We start from the raw sequence: 23,429 nt of genomic DNA, 5'->3' as shown, positions 1-23,429 counted from the left end.
TCTTCGTAGAAATAGCGTCAGTTCACCATTTCTTGGGCATGTCTTTGAAATATAATTATTACTAGTAAATTTTTCCGCGCTTCGCGCGGTAATAAAAAACCTCATTAGATTACAAAAGATTTTTTTCACAGTACTAAAGTATTACAACTATTTTGGAATTTGAATATTTGAAATATTTTTTTGTTCTTCAACTTCAAATGCATTAGATTAACATTTCGTTATATGTTCTTCTCTTATTTTAATTTTTTGTATTATTAATATAGGTGAATCTAAAACTTTTTTTCCTTAAGAATGTAAAGAAAGAAATGAAGTTTAAGAAGAATTGATCTCTGCATATCGAAGTAATCAGATTTTATATGTATTTAAGTACTTATTTTTTTTAAAGGTTTGTTATGGAGTCAAATTTGAGTACTTTCGTAATTTTATTTTTGTTTAAAATTTAAAAGAAGCCAAAAAAAATGAAAAGAAAAAAAGCACAATTTTCTAGCTTTCATACTTCACCACCAATTTATTTTAAATTTGGGCAATTAAAAAAATGCCAATTACTTTTAAAAGCTTCTACCATAAACATACGACATGATCAGAAGGGAATGGCTTTGATGAGAGAATTCATAAGAGCTTAAAATGAAATTATATGAGTAACAAAGGCTATAAAAGGGGAAAAGGGGAAAAGAAAGAGAAAGTTACATTTGTGAACAAATTATTATTCTAAATCCATACAAATCAAGGTATATTTTTACTCACGGATCCAATTGCTTAGTTCTCTATTTTCATCACTTTCTCATTTTCTTCCGTTCACCAACCTAAATATTAAATTATCATATTTGAATCATCAAAGAAGAAATAAAATAATTAACGGTCAAGAAAAAAAGATAATAAGAATGAAAAATCATTTTTGGAAAAAAAAAAAGCGAACGACAAAAGAAAGTTAGCTACTATGTGAGAAAGAGAGGCCGGTGAAAGAGGGTAATCAAATGAGCTATGCAAGAACTGCAAAAATGATAGTTGCAATTTCTTGTGTTTATTCTCTAGTTTGATTGATATATATAGAGAATAAAAAACACGTTTCACATTTCAAATGAACATCACATTCATCAAATATTAAATTCGTACGACGTGACTTTTGGAGTCATTACTAATGTATAATTAATATTTAAGGGGTAAAAAGGAATGAAATAAACTGATTTTAATTCACTTAATACTCTACAAATTATTGAGAAAATTATTTTTAGGTTAAACTATCTCAATGTGAGCATGCAAAAGTATCCGTTCCTCTCTTTCTCTCCCAGTGACAATAATCTACATGTTCTTGATACCACAAAATAGATATTGAAAATGTTGAAATTAAAATGAGAAGTTTTTAGAATATAAAAGGTCCCCAGATTGTTAGAATTTCAAAGATAATTAAGAGAGATAATTTATTTTTTATTTTTGACACAACACATTTAGCACAATTAAGAGGGTTATATGAGTGACTTGATTTTTTTAAATATAACATATATATGGAAAAAGATAGGGACAACAACAACAAACAACAACAACAACAACAACAAACAACAACAACAACAACAACAATAATAATAATAATAATAATAATAATAATAATAATAATAATAATAATAATAATAATAATAATAATTGTGTTTTATACTACATATCACCTTTCATTGCTCGCTTTGACAGGTTTGATTAATTTGACCCTAATTTGCAATTTCCGATAGCCTAAACTAAATTAAAAAAGAAAAAATTGTTAGTCCAGATCGTTAAATAATAATACCAAGAATAGTATTTGAATGGTTAATTGAGATAGTAAAAACAAAAATATAATAAAACTTAAGGTGAAATCTTACAATTTTTAACACAATGCTAAAGCATGTTCAATAATTGAATTGTTGGTCGTTCTCACTTTAAGATTACATATTGCTACTGAAGATAAATTCTGAGTATAAAAATTGAGGTAGTTTATAAAGTTGACCTTATTAGTACTCAATAATAAGAATGAGAACTTCTTACAGTTGCTACTATGCTACATTAAGTACAAACAAAAAAATAGTATTAATACATGGAAAGAAAGAAATGATCATACCTTCACAAATGAAAGGTCACATAAAATTCTCTTAAGATTAGCAAATACCAAATCAAATATTTCAGTACATTCGAATCATTCTAAATCAGTTAAACTCAAGAAACAGGGAAAATGTACAAGGCAAACCACACAAATTGCTGTTTTCCTTCCAGGCATGGCTACAAAATTCAGTTGTCCTCTGAGTAAACAATTGTATAAAAAGCTTCCACGTATGAGAGACTATTGGACAAAGCACAATGTGATTTATCTTCAATGTCTAGAAAAGGAGCCATATGTTGAATGTCGATATTTAATTGCATTAAGGAACCATAGAAAATGCCTCTTTGTCTTCCAACTCCTTGATGCTTTGCCTTCTCCCAAACATTTTCCTTTTGGGAGGATAAGAGTTGCAACCGTAACAGCCATGCTTGAAACCATTTTTTCTTTCATTAATGTGTAAACATTGCACAATTAATTGCATTAAGTACGCACTTCTTTATTGGCATGCATATTTTGCAATTGGCAATATTAATTTTTATAAAATTAAATAAAAGGGATAAAAAGTCAAAAAAACGAGATAAAAGATAAATAAAATGTACGAAGGTACAGATGTAGAGCGCTACATCACCTCGTTTACGCAATAAATTATCTTATATATAGATATAGATTATGGTGTTTGAAATTTTAAAATATGTGAAATTTTCATTATAATGTTATGGAGTTTCATTTGTAATTTAACATCAATGACAGTGACTAAATATTGGGATTGAGAATAATTATTTATCAATTGCATCTCAAACAACGTTCTAAAAACTGATCGGCTGAGCCATTTTTACATTCTTCGTTTGCCTCAAACAGCTCCATCAGATTGAATGGCCGATTGGATCTATTGGGCCCTGCCCGAATGTCTGCATGTGGCAACTAATGTCGTTTGTCTAAATCAATAATTAGTCTGTCCCACAATCATTAGTTTGCAATAATCTAGAGCATGTGGTACCACAGGTCCTTCATAATTTAGCTAATCGACGTCCAATTATGCATTTTTAATTATTGAACTATTACCAACGGGTATTATATAGAGTAAATCTTTCAATTATATACACACTAGCCAAGGCGAGGGAGAGGGCTGCGCGTGACCTGGATCAAGTAAAGTGCATCAAGGACGAGGACGGCGATGTACTAGTGGAGGATGCTCTCGTTAGACGAAGATCGCAGGCATATTTCCATAAACTCTTGAACGAAGAAGGGGGTAGAGACATTGTGTTGGGAGAGTTAAAGCGTTCTGATAGGTGTCACGATTTGGGTATTGTAGGAGTATAAAGGTTAAAGAGGTCAAGGGTGTTGTTTGCAGGAGGTGTAGAGGGAGAGCTACCGGGCCTGATGAGATCCCGGTTGAATTTTGGAAGAGTGCAGGCAAGACAGGTTTGGAGTGGCTGATTGGGTTGTTTAAAGTCATTTTTAAGACGGCGAGAATGTCTGAAGAATGGAGGCGGAGTACAATGATTCCATTATACAAGAACAAGGGTGACATTCAGAGTTGCAACACTTATAGGGGCATCAAGCTGCTAAGCCACGCTATGAAAGTCGAGAGAGGATAAAGGAGACGAGGGGCGAGGGAGAGACATGTCCCGTTTCGTAGAATCGCCTTGGATTCATGCCGTGGCAAGTAGATCATGATGATTCATCTATGCAGCAAAGATAGTGGAAAGCAGAGAAACTTACATATGGTATTCATCGACCTAGAAAAGGCATACGACAAATCCCAAGGGAGGTTTTATAGAGATACTGATGCTAAAGTGTACCCGTGGCATACACCAGGCTGATCAAGGATACGTTTGACGGAGCGAAGATCGTGTAGGATGAGGGAGCAAGGACTTCCTGACATTTTCCAACGCGACGGGGCCGCACCCGTGAGAACTTATCGTGGTGATATAGGACGACGCGTTCATGCCGAGTATTTATTTGCGACGACATAGTCTATTGACGATACTGCGATTCAAGCTCTTGTTTGGAGACAAAGGGGTGAAATGATAAGCTAGATGTTTGGAGACAGACTCTGGAGTCTAAAGGGTTCAGGTTGAGTAGGACCAAAATGGAATACTTAGAGTGCAAGTTCAAAAGAACGTTACCGAGCCTGAGATAGGCGTGGAGGTGAGGCTTGTTAATCAAGTTATTCAAAAGAAAGAAAGTTTCAAGTACCTTAGGCCTATTATCCAAGGGGATGGGGAGATTGACGATCATGTACACATCGATGTTTGGCGATGGCGTGCCACCAAAACTTAAAAGCAAGTGTACAGAAATGCAAGGGTTAGACCAACTATGTCGTATGAGACAGTAGTGTCGTCACCAAGAATTCTCAAGTTCGAAAGTTGCGGGGTATGGAAAATCGAGGATGTCAGGGACGGATGCGGGCATATCAAGAGAGATAGATTAGGAAATGATATCCGGACAAGGCGGAGTGGCCTCGTGGAGGATAAGACGCGAGGCGAGATTGAGATGGTTCGACATAGAGGAGATGCACAACTGCCCCAGGCGGAAGAGATCGGCTATGGATTTGCCGAAGAGGTAGCCATAGGATTAGACGGATATGGCGCAGTATATTACCGAGAGCATGACCTTAGATAGTCTTATGGAGATTTAGATGGTGCTAGTACTAGCTGAGTGTTGTCCTACTTACCCTGTCATACTAGTATCGTAGCAATATTCTAGTATTTCGACTATTTGTTGTCTCTTGTACTTCGTTTATTTATTAGTTTGTAGTTACTATTACTTTCTTCATAATGCTTAGCTATAGTATTTTGTCATTGCTTCTTTTCTTCGCATTTCTTATCTAACCCCTTTTATGTCACGCTTTTCAAATTTCGAGTTTTTCTAAACAACCTCCTCTATCTTTCAAGGTTCGGGTTAGGGTCAACATTCTACCCTCTCTGGACTTACCATTAAAATTACACTTAGAGTTGCAGAAGTTTCTATGTTTAATTGAAGGTTACATTTGAAACATGTTATGCGCATGGCACGTTCTGTATTTTGTCTTATAAAAGAACTTAAATGGAATCCTTCGAAGACAGAAGGAGAAAAAGGAACTGTAATAGGACGTTGCAACGTCATAGAATGCACATGGAAAAATTCCGGAACACGACATTTAAGAGCATTCTTAAGATTAAAAAAATTCAATACAATGACAGATTTGCCAGTAACTTTAATTAATACACTATGGGGTCGTTTGGTAGATAGTCAAATTTATCCCGGGATTATAATCCCGGAACTAATTTATCATCGGGATTATTTTATACCATCTAAAAGATGATAAAATAATCCCAAGATAAGGAGATAAGCCACCCAAAAACTTAAAAGCAAGTTCTATACGGATATTTGGTGGGTATAAATTTATTCCGGTGATAAATTTATACCTTCTACCAAACATGATAAAAATGGCCGGATATTCCAAAATTCTCGCCCCATGCTGTAAGTAATGCTCATGAGCTTGGTTCCTTTTTACTATGACTTAAATGCTTATTCTTTTACTAATGTTGTGATGGATGTGTGAAAAAAGAGTTCACTATCAAAGAGAGATAGGATTAAGTGTTATATGATGAAATCCAATGCCATTTAGAATTGTGTGGTAGTTTAGCCTCGGTTTTTGGAGATTTTCAAGATGCGGGGCGAGATTGAGATGGTTCGGATACGTCATAACTAAAATAGATGCGCTATAAGTGTCCACACATTAAACGGGCAGGTGCGAAAGATCGGCTTTTTTATACGGTTTAAGGAGAAGGTAGTAGGTAGTACGATTTTAAATATTGGTATTGGGGGGAGGTGGGGATTAGATGCAGAGGATATGCAACCACGGTGCGACTTCACCGAGAGCGCACAGTGATTTCACAAATGTTAATCTTGTTTAATGTCATTTTCGATCTATGCCCGAAGACGAAAGAGTATAATGATCCCGTAGAATAACAACAAGGGTTAGTAAAATGTAGTTGAGTGTTGTCCTACACTCATGAACATGTCATAAAAGCGAGTATCGTAGCAATATTAATGTGTTTATTTACGAGAACTTGTTTGTCTCTTAATCGACTTCGTCATTCATTTATTAGATTTGTAGTTACTATTTACATATGGTACTTATCGATAATGTGGATAAAGTATTTTTGTACAAGATGATCGATTTACTATACTGCGGCATTTCTTATCTAACCCTTTTTCAAACCCAAATAATGAAAGATACTTAACACTCTCCAAATTGCATTTCGGTCAGCTTCCTCAACTTGTTTTTATTTGCTCACCATGAATGGAATCGACACTAAAGATCTTAAGTATCACATGGTGTACGCTTATTCGTAGACGATATAGTATAGATCGACGACACCTACGTAGCACAGACGAGATAAGAGACAGACCTTAAAGTCTAAAGGCTTCAGTTGATCGATATGTTGTTGTGGCATCACAAGAGATCTATGTTTAGTGAAGGTTACATTTGAAGCATGTCTATAATCTAATAAAACGGCACGTTCTGTACACATTTTGTCTTATAAAAGAACTTAGGCTGGCATCATCCTAAGAAGAACATGTCACCGAGAATTAAAGGTAACTGTGTACAGGGTTGTTAAATACACTATGCCGTATGCCCGGAGTGTTCGTGAAAAAATTCACATGTTCGTAAAAAATGGTGTTGCAGCGACATGTTAAAGCAATACGTGTGCATTAAAAAAGATTCAATAAGATATACGAGTGCTGCAAAGAGTAGCCGCCGCGTGGTACATAATACAAACGATGGGGTCGTTTGGTAGATAGTCAAATTTAGGCAAAGGTAGACCGAGAAAGTATAAAGTGACAGATGCGACACATCTACAACTCACCAAGGAAATGACCTAAATATTTTATCTGATGATCTGATAGATGGTAGTAGGTAGTGTAGCGTCGTTCGACAATGAGATAAGAAGGTTCTGGGCCTCGTAGTATCCGTTTCCTTGCTACAAGATTATTACTATTATGATTATCTTATGCCTCAATTTTATTACTACTATTGTTTCTTTTACTTTGGTTATCCTTAATATTTATACTGCTAGGACTTTTCTTTTTTCAATATTTTCAACTTAGCTTTTTACTCTTGCAGTTCTTTCAAACCATTTATTAAAAACTAATTTTCTTGAGCCAATAATCTATCGAAAAATAATCTCTCCTTTAGGGGTAAGGTCTGCGTATACCTCACCCCAAACCCCACCTTATTTTCTTTTGGCGGCTTTGTTGAGAAACAAAGTGTTGTATTAAAATTGTATACTCAATTAACAATGAAAAGTAGGATAAACAGATTCCTAATCTTTTTTTAAAGCCTACTCACTAATAACTATATAAAAAAAGTCTATTAGTGGAAGCAAAAACTTTTGCATTTTCTGTATTTTTGTTGACAAAAAAAGTGCTCGAACAACTTGCAATCTGACTGGCGTATATTGCCGATGGTAGATTTTAGCCTTAATCAAGTTGATTAATGGAGAAATGTTTGCAACCATTAGTCAAAAGGCAAAACATAACAAGATCAAGTAACCACTAACACCAACAGCCCTGGAACAAATTTGTTTAACCGTAGCATTATATAGCCACTCCATCTTTTTTTTCTTCTTCCAAGTAATGCCAATCTGTATGGGTCCCACGGAAGTTATAACGATAGTTGAATCTAAGGTCCTTTTCCCTTGAATATTGTAGATATTACCTCTTTTATTTTAATATTTTTTACAACCAAACTAATATTGGTACTCCTCGGTATGACTAATTCAGATTTTCTCCGCAAAAATTCATTAAATTAGAAAATACATTAAAATTTTCTCCATGATCAAACTTTGAATGCTGTGGATAACTTGGTTTTATAGGTGAAAACTTCTCATTCATGCCGTTTGTTTCCATTCCCTTAAAAAGACTCTCCTTCCACTTCGGATGAATGGGAAAACAAAAATATTTAGTAATTCCTTCATTTTATTTTGTTTGATACTATCTTTTTATAACTATATTTTCAGAAAAAATAATATAGTCTTATATGTTCTTAATAAGAAGCTTCTATAACCATACAAATGATATGTTTAAAACTCCAAGTCTCAACAGTTTTTACCCACACAAATATTATAGTCTAAGATCATAATTATTAAATTATTTTTGTATAAACTTTTTGTCTAAGTTAAATTAGGAATGATAAAGTAAAATGGAGGGAGTATTTTGCAAGTTGTCACCACGTGCTATCGAAATGTAAAGACTTGACTGTAAAACTCGGTAAAAGTATGTCTGAAATTAATTTGGTTGAGAGTATTTACAATATTTTTCTTCTTTTGACAATACCAAAATTGCTCTATCCATCCAAGTAAAGCTGATATTCTTCCCCTTTTGCTTTTTGTCAGTTACTGAAAATTAGACTTCCTTCTTTAAATGGTAAAAAAAAAAAAAAAAAAAAAAAAAAAAAAACTTCTTTCAACAAATTCAAACTGCTTTCACTGATTCCACTTTTCATTTTGCCTAATTTGATTTGAAATATATCACCATCTAACTCGATCGCTTGCATTTATCATGATTAATTGTCCTTTTGATCAAACTTTGTTTAGCATCTTAGTAGCATCCAGCAAGTCAAAATAAACACTTGCTCTTGTTGTTCAAATATATGTGACACTGTTTAAAATGATATAATTTACAAATAAATAAAGCCGTTTGAAACTTATAATCTAAATTAGCTTTTGGTATTTATATCGCTATAGATAATTTATTAAAAATAAAGAAAAAACTTAAAGTTAATTTATTTTTAAGTATAAATATATTATAATTTTCGGGACATACTATAAAGAAAGGTGTACAGACTATTTAAGTTGGGACAGGATGAATAATATTCACTGTGTTACTTTCCTTTTAGTCCGTTTCAAAAATAATTCTTCTTTTGACAACTATTTAATTCTAACTTTCCACATGATATGTTTAAAACTATAAGATTAAAAATTATTTTTGGTAAATTCTACATTTCGTTAGTTTAAGATCACAAGATTTAAAAATTCTTTTGACTTTTTTATCATGTCAAGTCAAAACTAGACAAATAAACTGAAACGGAGGGAGTCCCTCTTTTATTTGGAAGGAGGAGTAAGATGCTCAATATTGTATATTCGGTTTGAACTAAAAACAAAAAGTTAAGGATAAAAACGAACTTCTGGCCAAACTTTTTGGACTAATATTTGTGATGAATTGCCAGCTAAACATAGAATTCATGCGTTCAGATGATTGAGAGTAGCAAAAATGAAGATGTTTAGATGGATGTGCGAAAGATACTAGACGAAACAAGATTAAGAATGAAGATATACAACAAGGTGGGAGTAGCACCCGTGGTGGACAAGATGCGAAAAACAAAGCTGAGATGGTTCGGGCATGTGAAGAGGAGGAGCACATATGCCACAGTGAGGAGGTGCAAGAGGTTGGTGGCGATAGATTTGAGGAGAGAAGGTAAAAATGGAAACCGTCAAGACTTAGAGAGAGGCGATAAACGGATACGATACATCCGTCGCTCATCGAGGATAAGTACGCTGGAATAAGCATTTCTCGAGGTTGAGGATTAGGGTAGGCGATTAGTAGAAAGTGAAGCTGTTTCTCTCTCCACAGTTGTAGAGAAAGGTTCTAACCTGGAGCATTTGTCTGTTCCCTTACCAGTACTATTACTATTATGCGCATTATCTTATGCTTCAATTTTACTACTGCTGTTGTTTCTTTTATTTTGATTATCCTTAATATTTATACTATCAATACTTTTCTTTCTTCATATATTCATCTTAGCTTTTTACTCTTGCATTTCTTTCAAATCATTTTCTGAAAAATGATTTTCTTGAGCCCCAAGTGGTCTACTCGGAAAGATAGGGACTTCTACATCTCTCACAGAAGTAAGTAGCGTCTGCAGACACTCTACCCTCCCCAAACCCCACTTATGGAACTATATTGTGTATGCTGTTGTTGTAAGGGTCTATCGAAAACAACCTCTCTAACCCACAAAGGTAGAGCCATATAGGTAAGGTTTGCGTACACCCACCCTCCCCATACCCCACTTGTGAGACTTTACTGGGTATGCCATATTTTTGTTTCAATTAAAAGCCTACCACATTTTTAGTAACTATATATATTCTTAAAATTAGGTAGTTAGTAGGTGGCTATTAGTGGAAGCAACCACTTCACTTCGCATTTTCTGTATTATTACTGACAAAAAAGTGCTTGAACAACTTGCAATCTGACTGGGAAGACCTATTGCCAATACTGATTTTGGCTTTAATCATGTTGATTAATAGAGAACTAGTACAACCATCAGTAGCATAACTCTTTAATTTATTAATAACTCTTTAATTTATTATTTTTTTCGTAACCAACTAATATTGGTACTCTTCAGCTTGATTAATTCAGATTTTCACCGCAGAAGAATCATTAAACATGAAAACACCTTCTAGCAAAATTTTCTCAATGAGGTGAAAACTTCTAATCCATTCCTTTTGTTTCCATTCCCTTAAAAAACTCTCCTTCCCCTTCTGATGAATGGGAAAACAAAAAAATTTAGTAATTCCTCCATTTCATTTTGTTTGATACTACTTTTTATTACTTTATTTTAAAAAGAAAAGAAACATATATTTTTATATTTTCTTAATTAAAAGCTCTTGTAACCAAATGATTTGATATATTTAAATTCACAAGTTTTAAAGTTTTTACCCAAACAAATATTATATAATAAATTTTAAATTATTTTTGTATTAAAGTTTTTGTCAAGTTAAATTATGTTTAATACAGTAAAATGGAGGGAGTATTTTGTAAGATTTGTTCTCAAGTTATCACCACGTGCTATCGAAATGTAAAGCTTAAGTAGTCCGTAAAAGTATGTCTGAAATTGAATTTGGTAGAGAGTGTTTATATTATTATTTTTCTTTTTTGACAATACCAAAATTGCTCTATCCATCCAAGTAAAGCTGATATTCTTCCCCTTTTACTTTTTGTCACTTACCGAAAAATAAGACTTCCTTCTTTAAATGAAAAAAAGGAGATCTTCTTTCAACAAATCAAACTGGTTTATACTAATTCCACTTTGCGTTATGCCTAATTTGATTTGAATTATATCACCACCTAACTCGCTTTCATTTATGATGATTTAATTGTCCTTTTCCTCAAATTATGTTTAGAATCTTCGTAGCATCCAACAAGTCAAAATAAACACTTACTCTCACTGTTCAAATATATGTGACATTGTTTAAAATGCTATAATTTATAAATAAATAAAGTCTTTTAAAATTTGTAATCTAAATTAACTTTTGACATTTATATCGCTATAGATAATTTTATAAAAAATAAAGAGAAAAGTTATTATTTTATTTTTAAGTATAAATATATAATAATTTTTGGGACATACTATAAAGAGAGTGTATCATTTAAGTTGGGACAGGATGAATAATACTCCCGCTATTTCAATTTGTTTGTCAACTTTCCTTTTTAGTTCTTTTCAAAAATAATTTCTTTATTGCCAACTCTTTAATTCTAACTTTCCACACAACATATTTAAAATCATAAAATTAAATAACATTTTGATACATTCTATATTTCGTTAATCTAACAGCAAAAGAGCCAAAAGTCTTTTTCACTTTTTTAAATTTTGTGTCAAAACTAGACTAACAAACTGAAACGGATGGAGTATTTTATTTATATTTGGAAGAAAGGAGTAAGATGCTCAATATTGTCTACTCGGTTTGAATTGAAAACAAAAAGTTAGGGATAAAAACGAACTTGTGGCCAAACTTATAGGACTAAAATTAGTGATGAATTGCCAGCTAAATAACAAAAACGTCGGCGTGAACAAATGAGTAGTACAGTACACCCTCGTCCTGCAATAATGAGTAATGAGCATCTCTTATCTCTATAAAATGAGTAATGGGCCCCCACAGGCCCAGACCCGGACCCACCACCCATTTCACAACCATAATCACGTAGCGTGTATCCTTTTGCCTCAGTCGGAAACAACCGCAAAAAAGTTAACAGTGAATTCTCATTTCCGTAACTAGGACCAACTATATACTAAAAAAAAGTTTAGGCAATCCATAAAAGAAAAAGGGAATTGCCAAAGGCAACGGTCCATGGTGCTTTTTCATTGTTAATAATAAAATTGGGCTCTTTATATTTTCATTTGAATTCAATTTTTGGGGGAGATTTAATTAGGGTTTTGAAGAAAGGATGAGGGAGGTGGTCGTCCATATATATGATGTGACGAATAGTGGGTCAGATAAGACGAACAATACAATTGTTCAGATCAATAAGTTTTTCAAAGATGGTATTGGCCTAGGTGGCATCTTCCATAGTGCTGTTCAGGTGACATTAATTACCTTTTTCTTTTGCTTCTTATTATTACATAGTGTAGGTTAATTGGATCTAGGGTTTTAGTGTCGGTGTGGTAGTGGATTTCTACATTGGGATACTGAAATTTGTTTATTTTTAATGCGTGAAATCATGTCTGGGAATATTTAGTAATGGGGGATCTGGTTGAATGTAATGTGTCCATGGGATATATATTCTCAAAATTCCTGTTCTATTTCTTTATGCTCGGTAATGATTTGCTTGCTAGTTGCCATGTTTTCTTTTTCATAATTGTTTTGATTTGCTGCACTTGAGCTTGAGTGTCTTCCGGAAACAGACTCTCTACCTCACGAGGTAGGGGTAAGGTTTGCGTGCACTCTCCCCTCCCTAAACCCCACTTGTGGAATTACACTGGGTATGTTGTTGGTGGTGGTATATTCTCAAACATATACCTTCCCTTTTTTGTTTTTTTTTGTGTGTGTGTGTGGGGGGGGGGGGTTCAATTAACATTTTTGTTGAACCTACTTGTGAGGATGTATGAATTGACTTGGTTTTTGCTCTTTAACTAGTAAAATCAACTGCCTTGGCGGCATCAATTTCCTTTTGTTTTGTTTCTCTTTCGTTTCTTTTTTGCTTTTCCTTTGACACAAAATTTTCCTTTAATACTCAGGTTTTGAGTTCATAGCAGATGTCAGCAGTTGTAACTAAATACCATCTAGAATTAGGTACTAAAGTTGAAAACAAGTTTGATGTACATATGACTAACCGTTATATCAATTTTCGTCTTTGAAGCTTGTTAATACTTGAAAGGTATTCAGTTCCCAAGGGGTTTGCCTGGTGATTGAGGCATGGGAGTAATAGCCTGGAGATCCTTAGGTTCTAATCCTAGCTATAACACTCGGTGTGAGTCCATCGGTTCCAACCTTGGTGGGCAGGATTACCTTTTCACCATAGACTAGAAATGAAATATTGCTAGTAATATAAACAAAATAGTTTCCCTTTCCACCATCAGGCATATATAAATACAAAGGGTGTGGCCTAGTGGTCAATGAAGTGGATCGAGAACCATGAGGTCTCAGGTTCAAATCTGACCTGTCCAAGCTTTGGCGGACAAAGTTACCCGATATCTGTGCTGGTGGGAGGTAGCAGGTACCCCGTGAACTTAGTCGAGGTGAGCACAATTCGGCCCCTGACACCAAGGTTATTAAAAAAAATCGAAATATCCTGTTATTCTGCTATCATATACTTGAAGAGTACTGGTTTTCCTTATTTAAAATCGTAGACTAATGTTAACTGATTTTTTCACATGCTTACGTCTTGAATAAGATTTCAAAACTGTGTTGATCCTTTTTAAAAGCCTCACAGTTTTCTGACCTAGCCTTTTGTTTGTTTTGATAACTGATTAGCTCAGTTTGTCTGACCTAGACTTTTGTTTGTTTTGATGACTTGATTAGCAAAGTTTGAGGTGTGATTTTCTTATTCTAATTCTTTCTATTATCAGATATGTTGATCCCTATTTGCAAAAGTCTTGCATGGTCTCATCTTGTGTAGTGCCCATTTAAGCTCATCAGTTGCTGTCTTCAGTAGTTCTTTAACTTTAGTTGAAATTTAGATTCTTGTTTGTCAACTAGCTTCTTTTTGTCAAAATGCTGCTCTGGCTTATATTGTATATAGCTCCGCTTTCTTTATTATCCTTTTTCAGCCTGTGCTGATAAATGTAAGATTTGGTGTATATTTTACACAGGTTTATGAAGATGACGAGTGGTCATTTGGATTCTGTGAGCAAGGTACTGGAGTTTTTAGCTGTCCTGCTGGGAAAAATCCAATGTATACATACCGTGAATGCATTGTACTTGGAAACACAAACCACTCTTTTTCCGAAGTGAAGCAGATTCTGAGAGAGCTTAGTAGAGAGTGGCCTGGGCATTCATATGATCTATTGGCAAAGAATTGCAATCACTTTTGTGATGAATTTTGTGAAAGACTTGGTGTTGAAAAGCTTCCTGGTAATCTTTTTCTCTCTCCCTCTGTTCTCCTCTTGCTTGTTGATCTCTGTTTGTGGTTTAACCATTTTCATCTACAAACTCTTAGTGGTGAACTTGAATGTGGCGCAATTGTATCGCCACAATTTTTGGTGTCCGAAGAAATGCTCAAATTATAATATATTTGCTATCTCATGATTTTCAATTGGGTGATGTCTGTTGACCGGTGAGATGTTTTACTGTGGAGACAGTTCTTGGCTGCCAGTTCTCCTCATATTTATCAATGCTCATGAAAACTTTCATCGACCTTAGAAGTTGACATTTCTTATGAATGTTATTTCTTTCTTTCCAAGTTTAGTTCGTCTTATTTTTCTTTGATAAGATAATTTCAAGTTTCCTAGTTTTGATTTCTGTTTCGTTTTTTGTAATTTTCTAATTGGTCCAATGTCTTATAAGTTTAACGAATCAAATTCAATAGTTTCCTTTCTATCTCGGAGTATCCATTCACTCGAAACTCTTTGCAATCATTGATTAATAAACATTCAAGCCTAGAAACAAGGTGCACAAACATGATGGAAACACTGCCAAAGTCCCGCCTTAGATTTGCCAAGAACATGATCCATGGTCATAGATAGAACTTAGAAGGGTAAAGGTGCAAATATAGCCCTCAACTTTGCGATTTAGAGCAGATATACCCCTCATTAAAAAAGTGGTATATATATAGATTTAGAGCAGATATACCCCTCATTAAAAAAGTGGTGTATATATACCCCTGCCGTTACAAAATGGTGCAAATATACCTCTGTTGTTACTTCAAATATACCTTTTTCGCTGATGGAATTTTTTGCTAAAAATCATTTAGCTTATTTTTTAACTAAAAAAAATGCCACGTGGCTTTAAAAAAGTCTACCTAATTTGTTTTTTTTGAGTAGACATTTATCTAAAGCCACATGGTAATTTTTTTACTGGTGTGTCGGGTCTGGTTCGTTTAAAAAAATATCCCCATGACTTTAGAAAAATAAGTCTACCCTTTTTTTTAAACGAATCGACCCGACCCACTAGGAAAAAAAATTACCATGTGACTTTAGAAAAATATGTGTGCAAAAAAAAAAAAAAAAAAAAAGGTAGACTTTTTAAAAAAAAAAAAGCCATGTGGCATTTTTTTAATTAAAAAATAAGTTAAACGATTTTTACAAAAAATTCCGTCAGCAAATAGGGTATATTTGCACCATTTTGTAACGGCAGGGGTATATATCCACCACTTTTTTAACGAGGGGTATATCTGCTCTAAATTGCAAAGTTGAGGGGTATATTTGCACCTCAGAAAGTTTAATTTTGAAGTGGAACCCCTAATTTGGGGCACAGGGCACATAAACACCTAGTATATTTTGATTATCTCTTGCACTCTTAAGTAAGCAAATACTTCATTATTGTTAATTGCCAAGCACTAAGATTGTGCTAGGCATTATAACAGCTATTTTATAGATTACAACGTGTCAATGTTGTGTGAGCTACTATGTATTTAATCATTTTTCCTGCATCAGCAAATTACACCATAATGCTAGATTGCATAAACTTCTATGTTTTAAAACATGTATTGATGATGCCTTCCCTTCAAAACATCTCTTGTTCCTCTCCCTTCCAAATAGTCCAAAAAACACATGGCTGAATGGTTCTCCAGGTTTTCTTGAACTCTTTTTTCCAGCATTGTAGTGCTTAAGCTCATGATATCGTGGGTTCGAACCTGTTGCAAACAAAACCCTAGTATTTAAGTGGAGAAGGGTAGAGGGGCTGACCCACTATCCACCGAGTTTCGAACTGTGCACCACTGGCCCTCGTGAATTTCTCAACAGTTACCAATTTTATAAAAAAGTATTGTTTAATCACATGATTCTTGTTAAAGTTAATTTTTGTAAGGGGATGATAAATTTTACCTGTATGCTGTGTAATTCACGCTAGGAAGAAACCTTCTATTTAATCTTGAAGTAATCTGTCAAATATGCTTCTCCAAAAGTAGGTGCTCTTAGGTGTCTTTTTGTATGAGGGGTGGGGGTCTTAGATGTAAGCGTCATCTGAAGCTGTGTCTTGCATTCTGATTGTTGCTTGTATTGAGGTTCCCATTATGTACTAAAATAACAGTTCCAGACAAGATTTGAGATGTTATTGTGCCTTACCAACATAAATAATTATGCAGGTGATGTATCATGCAGTGAAGTTTACTTGATTTTCGTCTCTTCATCTACTAGAGAGCAGTCATAAAGTGTCCACATTATCTAGGTATACAATAAAAAGTTTAGGTGTCCACATTAAGTATTATTCTGAAGGACATGAGTTTAACAGCCGTGTGTAAAAGCAGGAACCTTGAAATATAACTTGGCTCTTGGAGTATACTTGTGTTAAGTATTCAACGCAAATGAGTGTTGAATGGTAGGTTCTTTTGCGATTGCTATACTATTAGAATATACCACTGCCAGAAACAGATTTCCACCAAAATAGAAGTATGAAACGAAACCGTCCATTGATGCTTGAGTGCTAATCTTGCTGATTGAAGCAACATCTTTAATCATGGTTTTAACTACACATGTTTCTTATGGGATCTTTGCAATATCAGTTGATTCTTGGAGTTTATTGGTGTTAGATGTTCAGTGCCATATGATTGGTAATTGTGACGATTGTACTTTTGATTGTTAAACTGCTCACTGGTGCTAGTGAAATGCTGATTCAAGCAACCTCTTTAACAAACATTTATAGTTGTGTGCAGCATAATTTTCTGAATCTTCTATCTTCTGTCGGTAACTCGCATCATAGGCCATATTCTTATAGCTTCAGCATGTTACAGGTTGGGTTAACAGGTTTGCTCATGCTGGTGATGCTGCTGTTGAGATAGCAGGAACAACTGCCTTTAGGGTGAGATTCTTCTACTTTTGGAAGTGCATTTCGTTATTTCTAACGTAATATGTGTAGTTACTACTCTCCTAGTTCCCAACGCCTCCTGCCTGCTGGCCTGGTGAATTGAAGTTTATCTTCTGTTTCTACTTCTCTATATGTGCACCAATTGTTTGACCTTTTCCCTGAAGGGAATATTTCTCTCAAATGGTTAATTTTATGTAAAGATTATTCTACTTGTACGACTATAATCTTGATTGGACATTTTTCAACTCGTTTTCCACATTCAACTATAGCTATCTTTATCCAAAGCAAGTACAATAGTAATCATATTAATTTTTTTTATTTTTCCTTTTGCCTGTAGGTAGCTCAGTCAAAGTCTTTAAAAACATGAATTAAGCAGCTTATTAGAGATTATTGATTTCACATCTTTGTTTAGTTAAGAAGTACCTTGACAAATTTTGTTTGGTAGTTAACTTGGCTATATCTTGCTAGTTTAACACATTTTTTGCTTCAACTTGACTTCTTTATCACTTTGTAGCTGAGGCAAGCTAAAACAGAGATCGTTACAGCTAGTAAAGTGGCATATAGGTTCTTCGCAGGAGTTGCTTCCAACAATTCAGTTGCCCCCGACTCTCCTGGTAACTCTGATCGAGGAACTCCTAGGTTTCAAGCCAATTGGTTTAAAAACTTTATCACCACTGGTGCCAAACCATCCAGTTCAGATTTAGAGAATCACAGTGAAGAGATGCTAGAACAGCAGCAGCAGCACAGCACAGAGATCCCTCTGAGGCAAAACTTGCGGCAGGACAGCTAAAAGAATTCCACTCATCTGCGCTGTTCGATGTTATAGTTCATGTTGTACTCAAGACATGAGGAATATGGTTTCTCACTCCAATCCCTGTTATTATCAAGAAAATGCAAGCTTATTGTTGCTGAATGCTGATCTGTTATGGAACTATGTAAATCATTTTGTTTTTCTGGTACTTAAATGTTGTAATTTGTTATGGGATAATGTAAATTGTTCTGCTCTTTTGGTTATGCTGATTTTAATGCTAGAAACTGCACGCACAAATTAGCTTCCTTTTTTTTTAGTATCTTAGCTGTCCTCTTCTTCAATTTCATTTCGACGGCATGTAATTTGTGTGGTAACTGCTCTTAATTTTCATAGATTTTGAGAGGATGGGTGTTGCATTGTTTCTCTACAGCCAAGGTTCCTTTGTGGTCCAGATAAAATAAGGAGTCGTCATGTATATTCGACGATGCTTTGCCTCATCCATAAATCGAAAGGCTAATATAAGTCTGAAACAGAGGAATTACATGCATATCTAGTTTCTCTTTGAAGGAATGGTCTTGCAAAAAGAAAGAAATCAAGTTATTGGCTGTCATAAAAATTTGATACTTGGGACATCTTGGTCGTATCGTTTTCATGACAGAATCTGCTTAAAGAAAATCGCTCATTCATCCCATCCAACTTCTAACTTTGAGATACTGTTTTTTGCTCAACTTCAACCAAATATTCTCCCAACGCCTGCAAAGAGGACATACATAAATCAACCAAGAAATTAAGTCTCCTCAACGAGTAGGTCAACATTTCAAGCAAGGACTCCGAGACCATAACAATAAGAAAACAAAATCGCAAGTTCATAATAGAAATGCCAAAACAGTAAATTTTAAAACACAAGCAAGAGCAAAAGCGTACATTATGCAAACAAGGTTGGGTGAGTTCACCTTCAAATATACACAGGGGATTATTCAAATCCATAAAAGGAAAAGAAAAAAAAACAACAGCAGTTCGGCAGCACCAACTGGATTACAAACCTAAGACTTCAAATTAATCACTCCCTCAACATCTGATTGAAGACATACGAATCCACTGGAGCATCTTCAGCTATCTGAAGAGACGAGACAGCCTGTGCTGCAATAAAACCAGGAGAAATTCTTGCAACCTCCCAATTTCCCTCATCAAAATATTGATGGTTAATATCCCTTACCCACGGTTCAGATGAGACCATCCACTCAGAATTTCCCCACTCATTCGACATGCATCCGTACCCGCTTGCGCCAGAAACCCACTCTGTTCTTTCAAGTGAATATGCCGAGAAGTCTTGGTGAGGAAGTCGTCTCCCCATGAAGAAGTTAAAATTGCTATTAACATCCCACGTGTTCCATCCTTCTTCCTTCTTCAGGATGATCTTACATGAATCATCCGTATCTTCACCAAGTAGAACCTGAAGAGCAACTGCCTCAGCAATCGCGGCGCCCTGTTCATCAAGCCTTTGCTGTTCTTCTTGCTTCTTTTGTTTCTTCTTTTCCAGTTCAGACCGGATTGCAGCTGAAGTAGCCAAGGCTTTCTCTAAGCGCCTCTTCTTTTTCTCAGCCTGTTTTATTCTATCCAACTCATCCTTAACTTGCTTCTTCTTGCCTTTTCTAACAGCAGATGCAACCTTAGCACATTCCATTTCGCCAACTAATTATGAATCAAGTAACACTTGAACCGATCCGAATTTCCCTTTGTTGAGAATATCTCTAAGACATAGTCATTCTCTCTATAACTAATTTATTATCCTTTTCCTGTGTGCCCTGTTATTAATTCTATTGCAAAAAAACTACCCTATCCAATCTAAAACTTTTACTAAAAGTACACTACACAAACTCAGGTCTAAAGGAATACCGCATCTTACGAACAATACAGTCCCAGACAGAAACAACAGGAGATTGAAGAAGAGAAGAATGGTAAGCACTCGCAGGCCCGTCACTCACCATTCTTCCTAGTTTGCCAAAAGCCTTGCATTTACCCATCTGGCAGCAACTAACCAAACTACTAAGCTCACTGAAAACCCAACAAAATGATGCCTATACTTGTCTGCTTGCAACAACTCACATGGCCTTCCCTCCTGCAGAATATGCAACAAACTTAGTACGTAAATTCCAGAGATCATCTGAACAAATATTTTGGAAACACAATCAAGAGAGTACATTCTAGACATATGTTTATCACGATGTAAAACCACGTTCTTCCATACACAAACATAACTTCTGTGTAAAGGATAATCCATAGTACTCATCCAGCTTATTAAAGAGACCATTAAAACAAAGGTGCCCATCTTGATATCACTGACAAATCTACCACCAAATGCGGAGGGAAATTTAAGAGAGACAAAAATCCCAACAGCAACATAGACAAATCATCAGTGTCGTCAAGCATCCATGAGAGCCCCAATAAAGTCACATTACATATCCTTTTAACTACCGATTAACAACATAGAGATTGAATCCCGGACATTCATGTTCTCAAATATGAGGTATTGCTTAGGACATTTGTAAGACACTTAGTCATATCAGTCATTTCTAAATCTAATCATCTAAATTGTTTTATAAAAATAAATTTATTTGTTAACAAGGAAGCTAGTATACTATAGTCTCCAATAAATCAAAAGCTGTCATAGTAGGTAAGCAACTAAAGAAAACCCTAATTTCACAAATATGAGATCATATAAGATCCTTAAATCAGAAATTGGCTTCATCACACCAAGGCAGAAACTACAAAAAGCAATAACCCAAATTAAATTCAGTTCCTTCAATTTTTTTATTTATTTTTTAATTATAATTGAAGTTAGATGTTCTATTTCTATATAAACTTCAATAATCTATTCCACCCACATACAAAAACCTCAACTTTCAATAGAATCAATTATTTCCACATACAAAAACCTCAAATTTCAATAGAATCAATTATTTTCACATACAAAAACCTCAACTTTCAATACAATCAATTACTCCCACACACTAATAACATCAAATCAAGAATACCCATAAGCCAAATCAGACATAAAAAACAAAAAAGAACCATAAAAATCAAATCTTTCAGATCTCACTTGAACACAAAGCTATAAAAACCAAGAAAACCAAACCTTTAAGAGAAAATGGCCAACGATAAGCTCTTCCAGCGAAAGTCAACTAGAAATAGAAGAGTATATAAAGATGTGTAGATCTGATAACAGATAACAAAACGCAAAAGTGAAACAGAAATTGGGGATGAGATAAAAAAGAGAGAGAGATAATATAATAAGGAAGTGATCACATGAATTTGCCGGTTGGAAGAGACGGGGATGACTAGGAGAAGCAAGGGTACAATTGTACAAAAATTGGTTGTGAGACACGTGGGAGTAGTTCCAGAGTTCATCAAGTTTCTTGTGATGACGTACACTTGGAATGGACGGTTTAGATTAACAGTTAGGAGTTGTTTGGTAGGGTGTACCAGAATAGTATTTTCCCGTTGCATTTTATATAAAGGTGTTTGATTTGACACAAAGCTTAAGAAATAAATAAAGACTTTTGAAATTTGTAGTTTAAAATAAACCACAGAAATTTATGTGATTAAAAAGGAAAACTTAAAGTTGAATTGTTACTAAATATAGAAATGTGACATATAAATTGGGACGAAGGGAGTACTGAATGTATTAGTAATGCAAGGGTTAGTGACGCAGGGGCATTTCTTATCGATTGTTTGGTGTGGTGTATTAAAAATAATATGCATTGCATAATTTTTTTTAAATTTATTTACAAAAATACCCTCTACATTCTTTAGCTTTGAGGGGCTTTAAGGACATTTTTATTTTTAACCATACTTATCCATGTATTAATAGTCTTGATAACTCTTAACATACCCACCTCGTTTAGGACTAAATATCTGATAATTTTCATTTTAATATGGAGGTCCAACATCGCAAACAATGAATTGGGCGAATCTGGCTATGATAGCATGTAAAGAATGGATCTTGAGCTTAACTCAATTTTAAAAATTTCAGCTTTCATTATGAAAGATTGCTAAAGTATCGTAGAAAATTTCAAAACCGAACCGTACCGATAACCCAACCGCAAAATTGGCTTATTGGCTTAATGGTATTGCGTTATCGGATCGGCCTTTGGGAATGAATTAAAATTTTATAGTTATCGGCTTATCGGTGCGGGGGCGGATTACTCAATTTTCTTATCGAGTAAACCGTTAATCCGTTAAGAATTTGTCATATTTATATTCTTAGCCCTAACAAATAAAATATGTATTGTGATTGTAATTTGTAAACCTAAAGCTAAAGCCTCAACCTAAAATATGTATCTCTATTTCTGTTAATTGTGAAACCTGGTTGTTTTCTATCAAATAGTTCATTCCCTGTTTCTTGTTTGCCTATATTGTAGTTTGCTAATTTTCTTGGAAAATCGTTGCTACTTGCACATATTTTTACTAATATTGAATCCAACATTTCAATCTTCTTGGTTATATTCCTATCCCTTTTTTTTGGAGGATATCAGTATCTTCTTTATAACCTATAAGGTAAAAATATTACATTTTGAGTCACTTTAAAGGCAGGTAATTTCCTTGACTACATGTGATTTTATCATTCATTTTTCTCTTAGATTTAACCGATACATCGCCCGATAACCGTCCGATAATTGTTAATCTCATACCGAACCAACCGATATCTTATAGGTTGGCTAGCTGATTAGCACTTTTAAAAGCCGATAACCGTTAAGCCGAACCGTTAAGTGTAACTATCCGTCCAATCCGCCCGATAAGCCGCCCTAATCATGTACCCTTTAACGTAGGACTGTTAACAAGAATAATACCAAATAAGATGTATTAATTAATAATAATATAAGTTGAAAAATATGTACCAACTAAGGAATTATTAATACCAAAACTAATGCATGCATTATTTTCCCTAATGCATTCTAACAAACGGACCCCTTAATATTTAGGGTGGGACCCCCTGTAAATGGAGAAGTTTGCGCCGCTTGATCTGAATGATTTACCTCCTTTTTTTTTTTTTTTTTCTTAGTTGGTACTAAAAGGAGTTTGCTTTTGCTTTATCTTCCTGATAAGGAGTTTGCTTTTGTTTTGAAAAAGAGGAGAAGAGGGTTATTGGTTGGAGCAGATCAGGGAATCAAAGATTATGTGGTTGGAAGTGGACGGCTCTGATTGGATGAGTACATTCACTATGTCGTCATATGCCAAATGCATGAAGCAGAAATAGTGAGGGATGAGATGATATTTTAGCATAAAATTTGGGGACCCCTAGCAGAAAAGTTGGGCTGGTTTGTACAAATAGGAATATAGGATCTTTCATAAAATTACTAAATCACAAGAAAGAAATTAATTT

General features: G+C 34.6%; 2 protein-coding genes across 2 annotated transcripts; one reads left to right on the top strand and one right to left on the bottom strand.

The window, feature by feature from the left end:
* The first annotated feature begins 12,130 nt into the window (after positions 1 to 12,130).
* Positions 12,131 to 18,330, top strand: LOC132056522 (uncharacterized). Its single transcript, XM_059448759.1, has 4 exons — positions 12,131 to 12,415; positions 14,145 to 14,406; positions 17,222 to 17,289; positions 17,810 to 18,330. Exons 1-4 carry the CDS (start codon positions 12,281 to 12,283, stop codon positions 18,083 to 18,085), a joined length of 741 nt encoding a protein of 246 aa, XP_059304742.1. The 5' UTR covers positions 12,131 to 12,280; the 3' UTR covers positions 18,086 to 18,330.
* Positions 18,331 to 18,924: 594 nt separating this feature from the next.
* Positions 18,925 to 21,350, bottom strand: LOC132056523 (uncharacterized). The gene is made up of 2 exons (XM_059448760.1): positions 21,183 to 21,350; positions 18,925 to 20,165 (listed from the first exon to the last, which is right to left on the bottom strand). Exon 2 carries the CDS (start codon positions 19,728 to 19,730, stop codon positions 19,107 to 19,109), a length of 624 nt encoding a protein of 207 aa, XP_059304743.1. The 5' UTR covers positions 19,731 to 20,165; positions 21,183 to 21,350; the 3' UTR covers positions 18,925 to 19,106.
* Between the last annotated feature and the right edge of the window lie 2,079 nt (positions 21,351 to 23,429).

Source organism: Lycium ferocissimum, chromosome 5, assembly GCF_029784015.1.
Source record: "Lycium ferocissimum isolate CSIRO_LF1 chromosome 5, AGI_CSIRO_Lferr_CH_V1, whole genome shotgun sequence".
NCBI classification, from domain to species: Eukaryota; Viridiplantae; Streptophyta; class Magnoliopsida; order Solanales; family Solanaceae; genus Lycium; species Lycium ferocissimum.
Note: the sequence above shows the minus strand (reverse complement) of the source record. Positions and strands in the feature narration are given on the sequence as shown.